At 30.0% G+C, this 22,598-nt stretch overlaps 1 protein-coding gene across 10 annotated transcripts in view; it reads right to left on the bottom strand.

The window, feature by feature from the left end:
• Positions 1 to 934: 934 nt before the first annotated feature.
• The window catches only part of LOC130440635 (poly(rC)-binding protein 3), a 59,756-nt gene continuing 38,092 nt past the window's right edge, over positions 935 to 22,598 (bottom strand). For 4 of the 10 annotated variants that reach the window (XM_056773957.1, XM_056773932.1, XM_056773948.1 and 1 more), the window contains exon 9: positions 14,181 to 16,672. In XM_056773957.1, the coding sequence (XP_056629935.1) occupies positions 16,588 to 16,672 (85 nt within the window). In that variant the 3' untranslated portion in view covers positions 14,181 to 16,587. Of the gene's footprint in view, positions 1,834 to 14,180; positions 16,673 to 17,707; positions 22,506 to 22,598 lie in introns of those variants that run through there. The other 6 variants (XM_056773940.1, XM_056773966.1, XM_056773903.1 and 3 more) reach the window with 6 other exon arrangements.

Genomic DNA, 22,598 nt, shown 5'->3' on the forward strand with positions numbered 1-22,598 from the left:
ATTTAGAGAAAATGAGAAAAATAAATATTAAGCCACATCTAATGCTTGAATCTCTAGAGGAAGGTTATTATGTTGTACACTTGAATAATGATAAAAATAATACTTAATAATGAATTTATTACTAATACAAGTACATCATGTGCTACCCACGTAAATCGGATAGGAAGTGTCGTCAATCTCATCACCCTTACAAGTGACATATTGTTGTGTCTAAAACACCCAACTCCGTGTCTACAATACACCACAGAGGTTATCCTGAAATGAAGAACATATTCTGTTTTCAATAAATACAGAGTGGGCATGAAAAAACCTTAGATACGAGTATTTGCCACTTTTAATTCTGAAGGTAGTTGATTGAATAATGTTTTGGCATTGAAGGTGATGGATTTTTTCACCAGATCAAAGGTGGGTATTATTAAGGTAAATGTCGAAATATTTTCTTCTAGTAGAGTAACTATCTCTCAGCTGAATTGTGAAAGGAATCACTTAAGTATATGATTAACAGATCCTGATGGTTCCCATCAGAAGTGGTGAGATGTTGTTTCACTGTCATTATGTCACAATATAGTGTATTTCGAAATCATTTCAGATGGTCGAGCTGTCAATGAGGAGGTTTGTAATGGACAGCTGATCCGAATATATAAGGTTTAGTTCACCTCAAGTAAACTTCCAACAATACAATGCTAAACGACTTACTGCGAAAGTTACGCGAAATAGGATCAAAGAGCTTGGTGGTATTGAGCCCCTACTATATCCAGCATTTAGTACGGATATTGTACCATCAGATACATAGCGGAATTTTTGCGTGGGAAAAAATTTGATTCCAAATGATATGTTGTAAATGCAGTGGTCTCAATGTCGAGTTAAAACCATAGACTAAGATGAGATATACATCGAATATTAAGTTTTTCTTTTGTATAATTCTAATTGGAAAATGTATAGAATTTGTTTTGAACCACTATAGTGGTAGACGTGGGATATTTTTTTGTAATTGTAAAAAAACACTTTAATATCATCACACTTTATTAACCAAAACAAACAAAACAATTTTAAGTTACTGAGATGCTAACATTTTGCAAATAGAAACAATATATGATATGTGCAACATAAATGTCTTTTCTTGATCTTTGCAAGTCTTTCTCAATATTTTCTTTCTTGAAAAACACTTAAATACACCACATATATATTTGCATGCTTACTAACATTGAAAATACGTTTCTTAGAAAAAAATATTGAGCAAGATTAAGGTATGAGAAGTGATATTATATTCGTTTTAACAGTCCAGGTGGTTAACAGTTTTATCTTCTATAAAAACATTACCAAATACAATTATAAAGAGATAACTTTCCTAATACCCTGGTAGTATTTTACGTAAGTATGTAACACATACCACGTCAAGAAACTGACACCAAATTTTAGGTACTAGTGACGAATTTGTTATACTTTGGATAAGTTGAAGAAAATTAGTTTTGTCAACGGGTTCTTCAGGATATTTAGGAAAGAAACAACAATATGGGTTCACTACTATCGATCCACTGATTATGTATGACCAAGAGGACTTATTATTCCCATACCTTATTAAAAAAATACACTTTTATTGTGTAAGATATGTGGAAAGATATGATAAAATATCTAGGATTGAAAATAGCGTGCACCTAGACTAAATATTACAGTCGTGTTGTGATCTTGAAGCGAAAAGCACTAGAAACATCATACATAGATACGTAAACTAACAATGCGTTTATTTTAACACAATCTAATCGATTAAATGAATTTTACTCAATAGGATTTTTCAAAAGTATATGCAGCGAGGTTAATTTTATTGCCAGTGCCCTAAAAAAGAAATATAAGTAAACAAAACACAAAATATTGCAAGTAAAATATAAAAAACGGTTTTTTATGTCATCTAATCCAATAAATAAGGTTTAAAATGAGAAGAATGTGTATAATTAGTGTCAATTTTAATTAAACATCAATATAATATATTTTTCTAATTTTAATAAGTTTTTATAACGTCTTTTAATGAATTGAAATAATTCAATGCCACTCATGCATAAAACCTTTAATATTAGATGATTTGATTATTAAAGTGATCGAGATTTAAGTGATTTTATCACTATATTTAGTCCAAAAATTAATATCATCCTAAAACATCTAATATAACCTATATTTTGGACAAATAGTCATCCAAAGAAGTTATTGGTGTCTATAGGTAGTAGCCTTAATAGGCATGGATGAAATGGATCCTCGTTCAGGACCTCATACTAAGATTCTCGATGCCGTAGATTTTACCTTCAATAATTAATTTGATTACACATCGCAAAAAGAACAACCACGAGACTATTGTTAACTATCCTGGAAGACTGAGATATTGGTAAGGGCTCGCGTTGCTTTTTCGCTTTTAAACCACAGCGTTGTCAACACTAATCACTTGAAAAAATAAAACAGCAATATTGAAGCTAATTTTTTCCAATTAAATATTAAACATAATGAAATACAAACATTTTGAAGTACAGTCCTTTGGCAATACACCAAATACTTGTCAAGCAGAAATATTTGTCCGAGAATGATGAGATTATCATCTTATCCGTTAAGGCTCTAAGCTATATGGTTATAAGATCCACACTGTTTTGGGAATATCTGAACAAGGCTACTGTATAAGTTTGAACAAATAGCGAAAGCTTACAACATGCAAATATCCCTGAAGAAAACCAAATCTTTTACAGTATCTAGAGAACCGAGAAGATGTAAACTCGAAATATACGATCAGAGTGTAGAACAAGTGATGTCAAACAAATATCTAAGAGCGAACATAACTCAGCTGCAGCTGGACAACAATTGATGCAAACACAGGAATAAGTCCTGACGTACGACGAAGAAGAAGAAGAAGAAGAAAAAAAAGAAGACGATCGATCATGTACATTGACTTTAACTCATTAGAAAGTCAACCTAAATGTTGACAACGAAGGTATATATGGTCAAAATTCCTTATCCCATCTGTGTCCCAATACATGTCTCGGGATTCTTTTAATATATGGTATAAATAAATTTTTGGGGCACTGACATGCGATCGGAAGTAATTTGTTGTGCTACTTTTTGAAAAATCAAAAGAAAACAATCATTTTTGTTGCATATAAGTAGAATCAGGGATTTTATGATTATCTAAATTATTGTTATTCATTATATTAAATAAGTTATAAATTCGATAGTAATTTCCGAATTAATCAGACACGGTAATTAATTTTTGATTTAATTATAAGAGTTGTGATTGAGCAAAATTAAATATCGAATTTACAACTAAGAAAAACTAAATTGGATTTTTTAAAAAAACCAGTTCTATTAGATATATTTATGATATGGAATTTTTATATTTAGTATATGAAGAAATCCGTGACACATTTTATTTTACGTCCGATTTGGACTAAATTCTGTTTAAACTACATATTCTTAATTGATAAAGACCCTGTATTTAATAAAGGCTTCTAAATGATCCTAACCTTTAGCTGATTGTGTTTTTAATATATATATTTACTCAGGGTGCCGAAATATATTAATTTCGGCATCAATAGATATGATCTTGCAAAAATAGTTGTTTTAAATCAGTCACATTTATATCTACTTACAAAAATTTTAATATATTTATTATGTACATAATATATTATTTGGTCAATAATTCCATAAATTAATAATAGGAGCCCAAAACATCAATTTCAATTTGATGTTTTAAATAAAACTATCACAACTTTTAATATCACAGAAAAATAATTTTTAATTTAAACTATACAATATAAAAAAGTTGATTTAAACTATCTAAAAACCAATGCGAATCAACTAACCACAAAGTACTCATCGCCTTTCTAAGTTATGAACGTATTAATAATTGTTTAGTTTACATTTTTATTTAAAAATCTGAGGTATTTTCATATCTTCTACCCCGTCCTATAAAACTATTGGAAACAATAAGTTGATCGTCATTATGCTCCTTGGAACATATATTTTAGATTCCTTCTAACTGATCAATCTACATCCCAGTATCAAACGAAAGTCGAACAACTCATCGGTATCATTTATTCACGTCATAAACCTTTATCCACGTTGTATCTTACTGTCCAACTCTAGCTCAACCACCATTTGGCCAAAATTAATTCAGTCTTCAATCATTTTTTGTCTGTCGGATCCAATCGACCATCAGGAATCAATTTTTTTTTTAAAATCTCCCTCTGAATCAAAACTGTGAAGGATAATAATTCTTTATTCAAATTGATCCCTGTTTTGTGTAGGTCAAATTGTATCTTCATTAGGACAAAGTTTTTATTAGAAATTTCGTCAATGAAGCTCAACATTTTGACCAAAGCGGGTCACCTAAACCGCCATCATCAAACGGCCACTCGCGTCTACTGTCATCCAACTGGGAATCCTACTCTTCTACTTCTCTGTTCTCCATTCAATAATTCTTTTGGTTCCTCAGAGATGAACCTAGCATCTCTCGTTTCATTCTTTGCTGCATGGATTTTGTTAAAGTTACAGTTTCAGCACATTGCTCGAACACCCCAACAGGGATTTCAGATCTAAAGACATGATTAAACTAACCAAAGGAGACCCATAAAGGTTTAAAACTGTGTCAAATTATTTTAATATAAGTGATAACAAAGAGAGGTTACCAATTTAGAGACATGTTCATCTGCTTTATTCCGATACCACTTCAGTCTGTTTTTTATGACGAGGCCAAAAAGGAAACGTGATAGTATTAATTTCCATAGTGTTTTCGGTGCTTGCTTTCTGTTATTTTTATTATTTCTTAACTCTCTTAACAGTCCTTCTCTCTATTATCTAAATGATTGTTACGGTAACTTTTAACTAACGTTTACTTCTCACTTAATTCTTGCGCTAACTCAAAAACAGTTAAAAATTATTGCGATACGTTTATCAATTAATAGCACGGTTTAACAGACACAAAATTACCTACTTTATTATAAACATAAAACCTAAAAATATATAGCAAACTAAAACTGTTAGTTAAATAATTCATACACTCGTTAACGTCAAAGAAATAACCTCGAAATGCGATAATTGATTCTCATTGGTGAAAACGAATATTTAAAGTTGTTCAATTGCTTTTGTTATTCTTCTTTCCCTTGTAACTGGGCCTTTTACTATATGATTATACGGCTACCGAATATTTGAATTGGAAAAAGTCCACAAGACATTCAGATGGGAATGGAAAGAATCTGAGTAGGATATTAAAGCAAAGCTCAAGGTAAAGGAAATAAGTTGAGGGATGCTATTTTTGAAAAACTTGAAAATTTTAAGGTGAAAGTTTATAACAAATATGAATTTAACATTGAAGTTTCGAGAATGCGAGAAACTTTAGCATCCAATTAAACAATTATAATAAAAAAATTATTTTCACACTGTCGAAAACGAGATTTTTATTTAGGTTATGTAAGATATTATTGTTGAAAAATCTATAAAAACTTTCGATTATTGATTTATGGAATTATACTTAACGACATTAATAATATCTACCACAATTTGGCACCTTAAGTACTGCACGATGCTGCAGACAAAGCTAACCGTTGATTGCCTGGCACAACACGACAACTATTAAATAGCCAAACATTTAAGGCCCCTGCTAACAAACTAATTACTAAAAAAGCGAGAAGGGCTTTTAGACTAGTGCTTCTTCAGTAAATAAATAACATTTTCCATATTTTAGAACCAAAGTTGCCTTACTAGACTTATACGTCTGTATTATCCTAAGGCCGTATACTATAATTGCCATAGTCATAGTTTAAAATAAAACTATACTTGATTAAAAAATTATATTTAATATTTTTGCGGAATTTTTAATAACAGAGATTATTTAATTCTGTCATATTTGACAGATCATACGACTAAACTCCAGAAGTAAAATTAAAAATTGATATTTCAATAAACTTTTCTTTGAAAAATTCACATTTAAACTGTTTCCATGAAACGAAAATGAAAGTTGAATGTTTTTATAAATAAAATAGACTTTAGATCGCAAAAATTTGGAAATAATAGCTACTAAGATCTTCAGTTTTTAAAAATATTACTTTTCGATGGATATACAGTCGTTAAAATCGATCTTTACCTTGACGTCACTAATAATAAACAAAAATATTTATTACTGAAGTTAGAGATCCTTAATTGACTTAACTTACAACAGTTAAATCAGAGATTTAGAGAAACTAGAACGCGACAAAATTGATTCAAGCACGTAACACACAGAATTAAACTCTCTGGTCCTTCGAGCCGGATATGAACCAGCGTTTTATGAAAGGCTCGAAGGACCAGGTAGTGGGTTTATGTGTGTTGGTGTAATTGTAGTAAGCAATGTGTTCAGTATATATGGACAATGGATGATAATGAATAAGTAAGAAGAATTTTTAATACGAGTATGTACCAAAAGTTACCTCAGTTTTAAATAGAGAAATTTCTTGATGTGTATTTCGAAAAATATATTTTTGATATATGTAATGATGAATAAGAAACCGCGTAACTGGAAAATTGATATAATATAAGAAAATTTAGCAGCATTGTAGATAATACCGGGTAAAACAAAAAAAATCGTAGATTGTAGTGATTTTTGGTTTTGTAATTCTCCAAATTTTTGTTACTGTAAAAATAAAGTCAATTTGATATATAAGTATACGACAATAGTCACTTTCTACGTCAGGTAGTGTTTTTGCAAGACATGATGTCAAGGTAAAGATAAATTTGATGGAGTGTAAATGTATCTTATAAAAAGCAAATTTACAGATATCGAAAGCTGGCAACAGTGAAAAATCAATTTTTTGCCACTAGATACCCCCTCGCGTTAATAGCATTGTGCTTACAAACCACCTAGTGACAAATTCATTAAGCATAATTCTAATCCTTCGATTAGATTTTTTAAGATATGTTCAACTTCATTAATATATTAATATCAAAATGGAATATAATCTGAAACAGGTTTATATGTATAATTAATTTTTAATAAAAAAAAATCATCTAAATGTTTTCCTGCTCCACATTTTTCACAAAATCGACGCCTTGCATCAGAAAAACATTATTTGTTGAATGAAATTCAACAAACACCTAGTACAAGTCTTCGGAATCGAACTACATTGGCACTACAGTCATTATTAAGCAATTCTAAGGAACTAAAAAATATTTTTTCGATATTTTATAAACTAATAACAATAATTAGAAAATAATAGGATAGTATGAAATTTTCTAATTGAAATATTTTAAGTAAATTATAAAAAAAGAGTGTTTGAATAAACAAGTATAATTTTTTGTTGTTGTTGATGGAAATTTTGAAAGAAAACTGAGTTTTACTAAGCTGTAAAAAAATCTTATAGATCGCATTCAAAATATATGATTTTAACGTTATTATCTCAAAAATCGATAAAATAATTTAAATTTTGTACGTCGGTTTGCTGGCTAAGGTCCTTCTATCAAATTTCCATTGGCACACATTGTTTTTCATAAATATCTATATTAAATTTATCAACATAAAAAAATAACAACAGATTGTCCTCATTATAGTCAAACGTTCATAAATAAAATGTTTATTCGAGTAGGTCACTTAAAATTTTTATAAATCTGAGCAATTTTTTTTATTGCACATTATAAGAATGAAATTTGTATTGTTAGTACGTAAATTTACAATTAAAAAACTAGTGACCTAGATTATACCAAAAATATTAATTTTACAATAAGACGGTATCCACTATTCGGTACCATCTTTAGAATACATTCCAAACAAACAAAAAATATGACTAGTATTTTTTCTATGTCAAACCGTAGGTTGTAGGACTAGAATACAATATCATTAATACTATTAACATATGAAATTACAAACTAAGCAATAATAAATTAAAAAAAATATTTCTACGTCTTTTTGTAAATACACTTCAATTATTTTCAAAAATTGTAGTTGATTACAAGAATCAAATCAAATAAATAGAATTAAACGCTTTATATATAGTTATTTAGCTGTTAAGCTAGTTAAGTTAGTTAGACAATATATACAGAGTGTCCAAAAATTAAAGCAAAGCATGTCTAAATAATATCTAACAATTTTTTATCCCTTCTTAGTTATAACCTATTAACTTTTCGAAATACACTTTTTTATATACAGTGTTCGATATAGTACGAGGATTATTCGTGAAAAGCGATTTTTTTTAAATTTGCAGTATCTCTCGCTACAGTAAACAAATCACTAGAGTCGTAACCCTTCAAATCATAGTTGTTTTAATTTTAACAAGGAAATGTTTAGTATAATAGTAGAGCAAGCAATTATAAAAAAAGTATTGTAATGAAGGTTTACCACCGTATATCATCGTTTTGAAGATGACCTAGAAGACGTTCTAGATAATAAAAATGACAATATCGAGTAAATTAATTATATGATTCGATCGGAAGCGGAACAAACAACTTTCAAAAAAGAAACATTGAATTTAACGTTCATTGACCTGAGAGCAGCATTCGATTCAATCCAAAGGAACAATCTATGAAAGTTGTTAAATAAATTAGAAATACCAAAAAAGAAAAAAATAGTTATTATAAGTATATTAAAGAGTAAAAGTGAAAGTACAACTGAATGGACAGAAATCAGAAAGGTTTATGATGGTAAAAAGGGTAAAACAAAGGACGAGGCACCTACAAAATTTGATAGAAAGAAAAACTGCAAATGGAAATTAACATAGAAAAATGAAAAACAATGATATTAAACGAGAGAAATGGAAACAAAGTCTGCCTAATAGCAAAACAAGAACAAAAAAGTCACAACTATCTTGGAACACTAATAACAGATGAAAAATTAGAAGCAAAGGTTACAAAAAATAAATAAGAAAAGCAACAAATATGTGTTGTTCAATAAGAAAGAGATATCAAAGAAAGTAGAACTGTCTACAATAAGATAACAGTTCTAACATTGACGTTTGGAAGTGACACGTGGCTAACTAACAATAGAATTGATAGAAGAGTAAACGCAATCGATATGAAGTATCCACGAATAAATAGGAGGAAAAACTAGTATAAGGAATAGCTTATAACAAGAAAAATACTAAATAGGAATCTAAAAACTGGTTTGGACATTTAACAAAGATGGAACAAGATAGATTAAATGAATATGGAAACCAAGAATTATAGGTAGAAGAAGAAACTAACAAATAGCAGATAATATATAGGAAAAAAAGGCAACAGACACTAAATCAAATGATACTATCACGGGACATGAAAATATGGAGGAAATGGATAAAGGGCAAAAGGAAAAGTGAGAAGATCTGATCTGACCATCGGTTAAATATCAAATTGCTGGAAACGTACTAATTGATAAAGAATCCTAACGGCGAATTTTAGATGATAATTCCAGTATACAAATCGTGTGAGCGAAATTAGTGCCTAAAATTTTGACATTTGAGAACAACAACAAGAACAACATAAAAATGTTTATTTTGAGTTATTTTGAACGCCATACATTGGAAGGAATAAATTAATTAATTACTAAAATCACGTTTTTGCTGGAAGAATAAAGAAAAATTAACTCCAAATTTGGAAAGTTCTCCACCCAACCATTACACTGGCTTATTCCGCATGGTTTGAAAAGAGGTTTATATCTAATTTCAGAATCCCAGTGCTGGACTATCTGTCATTGTTGATAAACGAAGTATGTTAACTATAGATCACAATAAATTAATGTGCTGCATTTCGACTCAAAACACACGTACCATTAGAGTTTAACAATATAATATAATAATCCTTTTATCTATATCACGTTAATGTATATGAATCAGCAAAATATACTAGTGATTTGAAGACATGGTTTTATCAAGTTCCCATTGATTGTAGGCTCTTGGGCTTATCTCAACACATGGCGACCCTTCAATCACCATACACCCACCGTTTTTCTCAAATTTTGTTTCGTAAGGTGAAATCTACATTAAAAGAAACACGATTTGAGTTAATTCTATGAAAGAGAAAGGCGCACGAAACAAACAGAAAAAACTTTCAGCACTTTTTTAGAGGCATGTAGCTCCAAAATGGTGACTTCTAAATATTTTTGTTTTAGCTAATATCTTCATTAGCATTAATTATTTGTACACTCTGTATAAAAATCATTCGAATGTATATAATAGAAATTTTGAATTAATTTTCAAGGAATTTGAGTTTTTCGAGTGATTTATCATCGAGGAATGTTTCTTTGGATCAATTAAACTTGTTAAGTAACAATAAATATCTTGAAATCAACCACAAATAATTTATGTGTCATAATAATAATGGTCATCATCGTATATTATGTCTAAATAATCTAGTATTAAATTTATTTTTACTAGACACATTAATACTATATATATTTAACGATTATTATGAAATGTTTGGTTCTGAGCAAATTTTCAAACCAGATTGATAGATAGATTGGGGAAAAAATAATTTCGGTTTTCCATAATAGATGACCATAAAGTTAAGTAAAGCCACCCTATAGGATTTAAAGTACAAAGTAACGTCATTAGTTCACTCAATCAAAAACTACTCTGATTTTAAAATGGGGATTCTAGGAGGTTACTTTTTATAGCTACAGAGCAAACTCATAGAACATAGATTTTTTTTGTGTTGGCACAAAATATTTAAAAAGTTGATGAAATACTTCAAAATACCAAAGTAGACATCTGATAGAGCTTGTGGAGGCTACGAAGTACAGGAGAATAAAGATAATGACAATAAAAGATGCATAGGATATGTGCCCTCAGCATCTTTGTATGGGTTATGACATAATTCATATCAAATGCCAATTGAATGTTCCAAATCAAAAGGACTGAGGACGAGTTTCTAAAACTCCATATTATAACAATTATAATGTTACGACAAGAATTTTTTTGACGATGAAATTTTTGTTTGGTACAGCAAATATGTTTTGTTTTTTAATCACAGTGTTACTACTGCAGGAAAAGATTTATCGTTCCCATTGAAAAAAGGTTTCATTGTCCTAAACTTGGAATGAACCGTTTGTTTTTTAGTCTGGAGCTTCTTCTTCTTAGAGTCTAGCCTACCACCATAACCTTGCAGAGGAGCTACTCCTTTATCAGGGCTAACTACAATAAAACTTTCTGTAAAAACTTCCTCATTCCACCTAAAAATACACAAAGCAACGATTGAATACAGGATAGTCCAACTACAATGCAAAGCTTATTATGAAAATGGAGTTCTATCACATCAATACGCACTTTTTTGGTCAACATTATAAAGAAATTTCAGTTAACCGAGGTGTAAAAACACCTGTGTATCCTCACCCACTTCGTTCCATGAAAAGTATTAATGCTGTTCGCAGTAGGATAGCTGTCAAACACAATTCGCTGACGTGCTCAATAATGGAATGTCTCACAGACATCACTGATGGAAACTTTTAATAAAAAATTGATGTAGACTCTTAAAAGATTTATTCATGCAAGAACTGAAACCTATTGACCGTCGTCAATACGCCGAATGGTTAGTTGACCAAGTAGAAATGAATGATGACTTTACGAAGATCATCTTCAAGGATGAACGGGATCACCAGCCAAATGGCGTTCGATATGGAACAATGTAGTCCTAAACCTGGAATGAACCGTTTGTTTTTTAGGCTGGAGCTTTCTTTTCTTCTTCTTAGAGTCTAACCTACCACCACAACCCTACAGAGGAGTAACTCCTACATCAGCTAATTTCAATAAAATTTTCGATAAAAACTTCCTCATCCCACCCAATAATACACAAAGAATTTCTTTTTTATTTAAAGGTCGTTTAAATTATAAAAACTTGAGAAGAGAAACCGAAATTATTTTTTTCCCAACTTGATGAGTAAGTAAATTTCGCAGGATTTATTATCAATTTTTTTGTTTAGAACATTTTTCACAATCTCTACATCTATTCACACTAATAACCACAACGAAATAATTAATAACATATTTTACGTTAGTGCAAACTGCGGTAAAGTGATCACAGAAAAACTACCGCTCTATTTACATATACGAGTATATTTTAAATGTGAAAATATTGCATCGATTTCATATTAATAAACGAGTGAAATGAGCATTTTTCGTTTTGACACTAATTTTGCGAGTTTACTATTTTAGAATTAACTAAAGCCAAAAAAAATCTTTGGCGAATAATTTTAACAGTTTTAATTTTGAGGTTATCAGAACCAAAAACTTGAGAAAAAAAACATTTTTCTAGTGAGAAATTGTGATTTTATATAAAACAAGTCGAAAAACGTTTTTTTGTGTGAAAAAATTTAAACTTATTGATATGAAAACGTTGATATGCAACTAATTATGTATTCTAAGATGAGCAATAGGTTAGAATATTTTGGCACATATACAATCCTTTGGAAGATACACTAATTAACAAATACTATGTACCACAGCCTAATTTACTTATCTAATTTAAAAATTCACAATCAGAAAGTGCCCATATCACTCCACAGTTCATATGTAACAAACAATATTTATTAGTCGTCACTAATCGATATATGCTCATAGGAATTTTTTAAAATTAATCCTAACATTAATATTAGAATGTAAGTAAAAAGTTTTTAGAAAAAATATTATCAAAATAATCGACAAAAAAGTTCAATTTTTAAATGTAAATATGTAATTAGCTAAAAGAGCTGGTCAATAATTGAGAATTTTTGAATATCCCGCTCTTAACTAAAAAAATGGACCACTACTCCTGTCAACAAACATCTGTCAAAATTTGAGCCAGCTACGTCACTTAGTTCGTTAGGTTAGGTTAGGTTTGGCATCCATTAATAGTAGATTATGTTGTTTCGAGAAGAAAATAGAAAAAAAATGGATTTCGAAAGCTTTCCAATAATTATTTTTTAGAAGAGAAAACATCACTCAAACCATTATAAATAATATGAAAGCTCTGGTAAGTTAAGGTGAAACAGTGGTTTAATAACCTCAATTGTGACAGTACAAGCACGAAAGATGTGGTTGAGGTATCTACAAATATTTGATTATATCCACCACAATACAACAGGGACGAAACATCAGTTAAAACAATGGGTTTCTTAAGATGAAGTCAATGAAATCTGCCAAAATGACGAATATTATACTAACTCATATCATAAAATGACCAAAGTATGTAAGCTTGTTAAGCAAGGATAGTTTGTTTTATTTTCGAATACGAAAACCTGAAAATGTTGGCACTTATAAATATAAGATGTTTACGAATCACTGATTGATAAGGTACTAAGAACAATTACGAAAAACGACTAAATAATTCAAGAAAAAGAAAGTGCTTTTCCATCAAGTAACGCACTTTCTCACACTTCTCGGCTAATATACACGACTTGTATTTCGAATTGGTGGTTTAACCACCGTAATGACTAGATTTGGCCACTGGCGACTTTTTTCTATTTCCTAACTGTGAAATTTTCATAAAACGAGGACGTTGTGAAAAAAGAGGGCAACTATTAGTTGGAAAGGTTTGAGCATCATTGGAAAAAGTGTAGACATCAAAGTAGATTATGTTGATACATTTTGACAAGCTCTTATCTGTTGCATTGGATAGTGTCAGAATAGAAATGTTTGTAGACAGTAGGTTACGTTGATATATTTTGACATTTGACAAGCCGTCCGTTTCATTGGATAGTGCCAGAATAGAAATTTTTGATTTGGTATATTTTTAATTTTCTTCTTAATCTTTACTTTCAGGCCAAATAAAATCAGAAATTACAAGAGTCCTTTAGTATGTGGATTATTTTATTATGCGACAGAGGAATTTTCAGCACACATGCGTGGCTAGACTAGGGAAAGTTTGTTTATTTAAAAATCAAATCGATTCGATAAGGGTGCGCGTTATATGGAATGAGGTGAAAAAGAAACCACCATAAATGTTAAGACCAGAATGTAGTAGGGCTACCGCCAACCTTGAAGTTTAGTCATTCGAGCTATTGTTGGGATGTGTCAGCAATTTGTCATATGAAGCGCTTGAAAAATTGACACTTAGCAATGTTAGCATGAAGAGAATCGAGGAAATTACTAGGGGTCAGTCAAGATTACCTTACAGTATGAATTTTTAATCAAAATATTTTAATATAGAATTTGATCCCTTTCTGTCCGTTTAGAATATCCTACCATCGAAGAGAACGAAGACATTTCTTTTTTAAAAAAAATATATATTGAAATGGGTTGATTTTTCAAAAGGTTACCGTGTTGGTATACAATTTTTTTTATCATTGCAGATTCCTAAGAGCATATTAGAGTTGGTATAAAGTGACGACTCTATTCCTAATTTGAAACACGATACATATAAAACAATAAAAACATTTACTTATTGTCCTGTTTATATGTTTTTTTTCATTATATATTTTTTGTATCACAATATAATTTAGATTATTGCTGAAACCTTATTTAATAATAATTTAAAATGTTTGTATTTTTTATTAAAACAATTTTTAAATAAAAACCAAAATGGATCTGGAAATAAACATGTAAATCTAATAAATCGAAATAAAATAAGTAAAATTATGTACCTACAATAAGGTGAATCATTTCTATAAAAAAAACCAAAAACTTTAAGATTTATCAAGAAAATGATTTTTTTCGAACTCCCCTCATCAAGTTTCAGCTCTTAATATAAATTTAAAGTCCTTGATATTTAAATATGAAGTTTTATGATTAAAAAAATTTTTTTTTTAAATGTCTAATACTTTTTACATTAATACAAATCCCCCTTATGGTGAAGTTTATGCTCTTCGAAATCGCTTTAGACTAGACTAAGGTGGATTTGTATTATTGTAAAAAGTGAGAAGTATTAGAAATTTTAAAAAAATTTTTTTTTATATTTAAATTTTAAATACTTGAAATTGATATCAAGAGCTCAAACTTGGCGAGATTCTTTTTTCTATATATAGTTTAATATTTTGATTGGACACCGAAAAAAAATCACCCAAACCTACAAATTACGAGGGAGTTCGAAAAAATCATGTCTCTTTACTTCTTACTTTTTTATGCGTTTTTCTTGATAAATCTTTAGGTCTTTTTCAATAGAAAATTAGTTTAAAAACAAAAACAAGTAAAAACTAATGTTAAAGAAAAAAATCTTTTTAACACTCATTTCTTCTAAGGTGATATAATATTAAAAAAATTACAGAGCCACAAAGAAAAATGAATAAAAACGATACTCAAATGTGATTTAGTTGATTCCTTTTTTAATATCACATTTTTATTGAATTTTTTTAGGAAGTTTTAAATCGTAGTTGAGATTATATCATTTTTTTTTTGAAAACAACTTTTTTGGTAGAAAATAGGGCAATTGTCTAGTTTAGAGCTGTCCAATATGATACTGTTGGCTAACATATTGTTAGAAATATTATAAAAAAATATTTAGCGAAGAAATTGGAGATTAGAATACAAGCAGCACAGGATAGGAAGGAAAAGAAAGTAAACAGTACTTGAAAGATGAATTAAAAAATTGTAGAGATCATATCGAAAGAATCCCAGAAACCACATTGATAAAAAAATAGAAATCAAATAGATGGAGAATACTAGACATCGTCTCAATAAGAGCTCAAGGAGAGGATAGATATTCGAAATTAAACAGAACATGATCCTATTGAGCGAAAAAGAAGAATATCAAGTAGACACCAACGTATTGAGACATACCGATAAAAAAATATTCAACAATGAACAATAAAGACCACCGATGTCAAAAGAGATGGAGATCATCGTCAGAAAAAGGGCTCAGAAGAGAATAAATACTACGAAAAAAAAAAAAAGAAAATCGAGTAGATACCAACGTTTTGTTTTTTTGTTAAAAAAAAAAGATTAAGCTAATGCAGAGCTGAACACACTGTCTACACTAACACTACACCAACACTCACAATTACACTGTCTAAAGTGCGTTTCGATAACCAAGTTATCATCTTCAGAGACTGGAACTTAAGAGTTTACCTTCAGTCTCTGAAGACGATAAATTGGTTATCGAAACGCGCGTTAGTGTCAGTGTATTTATGAGAGTTAATGTAGTGTAAACAATATGTAAATGAAGTAAAATGAATCTAAGAAAAAATGATGGTCCTATTGAAATAAGAAGACAAAATTACACGTTGATTTTAGACAGCAGTGTATTAAGAGACAATATCAAATCTACTAATTTACTAAAAAAACACGGCGCTGGGATACAAAAAATTGGACAGTTCTGTAACAGTTAACGAATGAAAAGAAAAATCTCAACGGGAATTCAATAAATAATCGGCGATTAATTATTCTAACAGGACAATAAACAAATATGCTAACTACTAAACATTGATATATCTGCAACAATTTAACTGTTTGTAAAAATATCAGTTTTTTCATGATTTAGCGAAAAATGGAACTAACTATAATAGAAAATACTTAACGAATAATAAAAAATGATAAGTTGTGAATTTATCTAAATATTAAATAAAAATCTTTGGTTTTGTTCCCAGTACCAATCTAGTGGTTTTTATAAACGACATATATTGTCAAACAGTATAATTTCACAGATCAAACGACGTCAATTTCGATAAATTAACACACCAACTGGATTCGAGATTTGCCTAAATTAATTTCTTCAATGAATCGGAGCTTTTACGATGTGATTTGGAGCGATGTAATGGTAACCGGGTAGAGGAAGACCAGCTGTTTCCATGGATATCCTGTTGAAAAAGTTCGATATATTAGTGACCAAATAAATAAATTTCTTCAATTCCTCAGACCCCTTCAATATGTTACTAAATCGTCCTCTAATTGAAAATTAATATTTAAACTACGGCCAATTATCTAAGTTATATTACAACCCACCGATTTCGTTGAAATTTTAGTATGTTGTAGTCAAAATTACGCTGAACAAGAATATATATTTAGGGGGCGGAAACCATCCCTTCAGGCACTTTTTTTCATTTAAAGCATCAAATTATTGTAATAATTTTTCAGTGATTGTAATATTTAAATTAATCGTTGGAAGACAAAATAGGATAGTGTGACAAATTGGTCTTTTTTAGTTAGTTGTAACACCACCCTCAACCCTCCAACCTCTTTCAACCATCAATTTTTAAGTAATCATTGAATTAAATTCAACGATTGTCTATGGTTTTATAAAAAATAAAAATCGATGGTTAAGAGGGGTGAAACGAGCCGGGGGGTTGTTCATTTATATTTAGACCAATTTTTTACAGTGTCCTATTCTGTCCCTCTTTTATTTCTTTCAACGATTAATTAGAATTACAATCACTGAAAATTAATAGAATTATTTGATTTTTCAAACGAAAAAAAATACCTGAAGGGATGGTTTCTGCTCCCTTAATATCGCAACCTGCTCCCTGCAATCTAATCTATATAATTACTAAACCACGTATGAACTTTCGTCTATTTCAATCTATATTTTGAAATGTCATGTTTAAAAAATTAATTTTCAATCAGAAATCAAAACGATTCAGCAACAAAAAACAACAAACTTTTCAATTTTTACAGTTGATTTTAGGAATACTCACCAATATAAAAATTCCTAAAATATGTGGAAGTTTTTTAATTAGATTTACGAGACTTCCATCTGCAAATTCAAAACTTTTATACTAAAAATTATATTTTATTGAAACGTTCCACTACACACCATGTATGTTGTGTAAAATTTTACAAACAATATTTAACTATCTAAAAATTTATTTTGCTCAATTGCAATTTCTATACATTCAAATACCTTTATGTATGAGGTGTATATGAGAAGTTTTCGATTTAACAAACAATTTTTCTTTATTTTCCAACATTTTTGTCTATACACTTTTTACAATGCTGCTTTAAGCATTTTAAATCTTAAAAATAATATTCCACGTTTTTTCTCAAAATAGACGTTGGCATACTTGCTGAATTAAAATCTCTTTAATGCGAATAAAATTATAAAGTTATTAAATAAGAGTTTCTGGGAACCAAATCTGGTGAATACGGTGGTTGGTCAACCAATTCGAAGTGTAATTTTTGGCCATGGGGATTATCTAAGTGTGAGATTGATGGAAAAGCACTTTCCTTAGTCTTCATAGTCGCATTTTCAGAAAAACTCACTTATACAATTGTCAAATAGAAACTAGATGTTCAAAATGGTACCACATTTGGTAGAATTTTCCTCAATTAGATTTGTTTAGTACCAATTTTATATTAACAAGGTGGTCCTAGAAGTTTTCGATAAAAAAATTTTTTTAATAAAATCTGAGGATTTACACCAGACATCCAAGATAACTGCTGAATCATGAAGAAAACCCTAGAAATGGGTCGATGATGGTACTTTCTTGGATTCTGCTATCAAGATCTTTAAGATCAATCGAGAATTTGGTCAAAGACATAAGAAATTATTCACCAGGAAAATATTGAAAGAGCTGAGGATCCATTCTAGCTGAGGGTGTACACCAGACATCCAAGATAACTGCTGATTCATCAAGAAGACACTAAAAATGGTCGATTATGGTACTTTCTTGGATTCTGTTATCAAGATCCTCAAGATCAATCGAGAATTTTTCAAAGATATAAGAAATCATCCACCAGGAAAATATTGAAAGAGCTGAGGATCCATTTTAACACATAGCTAAGGGTTTACGCCGACATCAAAGATCTAAGAAAACTGCTGAGTCATGCAGAAGACACTAAAGATAAGTCGATGATGATATTTTCCATGGACTTAACTGTTGATTCGATTCTGATATCAGGGTCTTGAAAATCTACCAATGATTGGCCAAAAAAGATACACCTAGGTGAGGAATTAGACCAGACATCTGAATCAGAGAAAACTGTCGAACCATGACGAAGTAAAGAGGGGTAAACTATTAGGAAGTCTACCATTTTATGTATATACTCAGCTCCTTTTGATTTAATGGAGACCGTAAAACTGTCCGGGTAACAAAATGCCTGTCATTCTTGATAATCTCATACACAGAAAATGTTGAACTAGGGTCTTGCCTTCCATGAACTTGGCTGTTGCGTTGATTCTGGATCATCTACACCATCATGACTCATCACCAGTAAAGACTTTTGACAAAAAATTCGGATCAGCTGTTCTTCCAAAGCGCGATCTTCTTTCTGATGTTTCCATTTTGAAATCTTCCATTAAAATTATCTGTAATCGACAGTATAAGATCTCGACGTTATCTTCGACATTTATTGTTAAGTTTTGCAAACCCCTCGTATACATGAGTTTTTCACTTAGTTGGGATCAAAAGAAAAAACGAAACAGGAACATGTAACGCTACCAAAAAGTCGATTAGAATAAGCCACGTCGTTATAACTGAACAGGTAATTAATTGCGCTATCTAACATCTCGCTGAAGAAATGCTATTCCGGTTATTATTGGGTCCCTATTTGATAATTAAAAAGATATTACATATTATTTTTAGGAATTTATTCACGGTAAAAGTGAATTGATATATTTTTTATCATTATTTCGATTTTATTATAGTTTTCTGTTAAATTTATGTACATGTCTTGTGCTGATGTGGCGCAATGACCTGTTTAATTCTCCATTTTTAATTTTCTGAGCTATTGGTAGTGATTTTTCAAGTAGTTTCTTGGCGTGTCGTCGGTAAAAATAATCTTATTACATCACGTACATTTTCCAAAAAAAAAAGAAGAATAATGTAAATGAAACAAATGTGATTGTTGTATAAATAGTATACTATTCTCAACACCTAACGATTAAATTATAAAGTAATAAAGTAGCTAAGTTTATCGATCCAACTATAAAACGAAACGTCTACATAAAGTCTTTAATTAATTGTTATTGTTATAAATAATCGGCAAACTATTTAATTAACTAAAAGCGGTTTATTATTGTATAACTTCTAAAAAAATCTCCCATTTTATTCGCAAACTAAACAAAATTATCACCAGTAGGATTCCAATGAGGAAAAGCAGATTCCCTAGGGAACAGCTAATTATGAAGGAATATCTGGTGAGTTTAGAGTCCACAAGATGAACATATTAAACTCGTTGGAACTAGATTACAACCAAGATAGATGAAGGGAGAAGTACCATTGTTGTAATTAATGACTGGCTGTTGTCCAATCCAGGGTGCAGATCATCCGTAGAAGATCTTCCGGGTCGAGTTAAATTTGCTCATTAGGCTTTCGGAAGCCACGAATATGGACTGTAACTGTTGCTACCTCAACTGGATTTTTAACAAAACTTGACGTTTTACTAGACGTTGTTAATCTTCTTCTTGGAGAAGTCAGACCATTTCAAGTCAAGACTTTTATAAAAATTTACTAAATTTAAATCGACAGTTTTGACTGAGACACCGAAAAAAAAATAAAAGAGGAAGAAATTTTGGGTAGAATGGTAAAAGAAGGTTTAGATGTGGAAAAAAACTGGCCGAAAAGAGAAAAATAAAGCGAAAATTGAATCCAATATCAAAAGAAGGTACAAAAACAAAGAATAAGACCAAGAAAAGATGCGAAGGTTCTGAAAGAGAAAAGAAATACCTTATAGTGATTCTAGTAACATTTTTAGACTACGAAAAAAGATGATCTACTCTCTAATTATTAGTCAAGTTTAGAACAAAAAAAATATCGGGCACTTTGTAGGACAATAATAATTGACAAAATAGGTTTAAGCGAATACAGAGTAAATTTTATGAGAAAGTGGATGTGGAATTGTGACAAGTCTTCAGTAGATTAATTTGATTTGGTTCTGAAACTACCAATTCCAACTGTCAATGATGGTACGTTTGAACCAAAGGTACTGATCTAACTAGGTACAATTTTTATTAATTATTAGGTTTAAGATATAACAAAACGTGATGTTCATAATCGCTATATAATCTGTTCAAAAATATGGGACGGTTTGGAACATTTTTTAAATTATTTTCAAATAAACACATGCTTATCATAATGTTGGTATCACTTATTTTTTGAATAAACTTTTTTAGTAACTAGCATTTTTGTTCAAAGCCCTTTATCCTACCAAAGGGATGTATATGTCCAATATCCAGTGAGATAAATATGTTCTGGCTTCCCAAAAGACCCCCTTTTAATTTAAATTAATTTTTTATTTATTACGTATAAGGTTAAATAGAACATTTATGAATGAAAATTTTGAATTTTTATGGTTTCTATTTCGAATTTTTAGAAGTTATACGATTTCCTACTAAGATCCACGATTACTGTAAAAAAGAAAAACCTTTCTACACAGATATTATTTTATACAGTAAATACTATTTCAGCATTAATATACCCAAAAAGTCTTTATGTAGCTCATTTTCAATCATCCTTCATTGCAAATGAAGAGTATTCATCATATAAAAATTACTTAGTATAAAAATAATAATAATAATAATAAATGAAAAAAAAAAACATTTAAATCAATAAAAAATAAATGGTGTATTCGGTCTAGTTCAAAAGTTTAAATGATTGAAATAAAAATTGAAAATGTATAAAACTAAAAAAAAATTTACACAAGAGATCGAAAAATAATTAAGAAAAAATTATTGCTTTTAACAACTATGTATAAATAATTATAAAGAAAATAATTGTATTAACAAACCCCAATTGAATGTAGTGGTGGTGGTACACCAAAGTTTCGTTTTTTTTCTCTATTTTTTTTTATAAAAAATTCCAATCATACACACACTTGATGACCAATTGTTTTAAATAAAAATAAACGAAACTTAGTTTATCAATGTTGATGTTTTACAGAAAAATTCCATTTTTATAGTACAAGTCTAGCGAGTTGATTTATAATAATAATAATATAATAATTAAACGAATTTTTTTCATAATAAAGATTCACATAAATTGTACTATAAAAATTTTATATAAAGGAGAAAAATAAATTTTTAATTCTTATATATTAAATAGAAAAAAAAATTAAAAAGTCATTGATTTTACACTAAATAATTTCGAAAATCGTACTATGACTAGTAAATATAATTTCGAAACTGATACTAATAATAATTAATTAGAGTAGCTCGAGATTATTTCATCAGATACCAAAAATCATCCACGCAATAATTCATTTATAAATTGGTCCCTATAATTTTCCATTTTTTTTTGTTAATTAAATCGTACCAATGCAATCGTGTAAAATCAATGACGTAATAATACTAGTACACCTATTTCAAAACTAAAAATTATAAGAAAAAATGAAAACAAACAAAAATATGCCACCTAATAAGGATTGAACTTATTTCTTTCATTCTTCAACTTGCTTCCCTCGTTACCACCACCAGGCGATCGGAGGCGGGGCGTATAGCTCTTGTGGGGGCGGTGGACACCGGTAGTCTGGATGGAGGGAGAGCCGGCCCCTTGCCCGCTTAGCAGCTCCGTTAGCCCCCCCAACGCGCTGAGGTTTGTCAACGCATTGAGGGCGCCCGGTTTGGCTAGCAACTGCGCAATGGGGATGGCACTAGCCAGAGGAGAGGCGGCACTGGTACTGGTACTGGTGTTAGAGTTAGAGGACTGGCCGGTACTGGGGGAGTTTTGGGCCTCAAGGTTAGCTTTCTGCAGTTCAACGCTAGGAAAACATAACAGAAAATATGGGATGTGTTATTGCTAAAGTGATGTTTGATGGGAACGTTAATTTGGATTAAGACGGGGGTTTGTATTT

Source organism: Diorhabda sublineata, chromosome 1 (genome assembly GCF_026230105.1).
Source record: "Diorhabda sublineata isolate icDioSubl1.1 chromosome 1, icDioSubl1.1, whole genome shotgun sequence".
NCBI lineage: Eukaryota > Metazoa > Arthropoda > Insecta > Coleoptera > Chrysomelidae > Diorhabda > Diorhabda sublineata.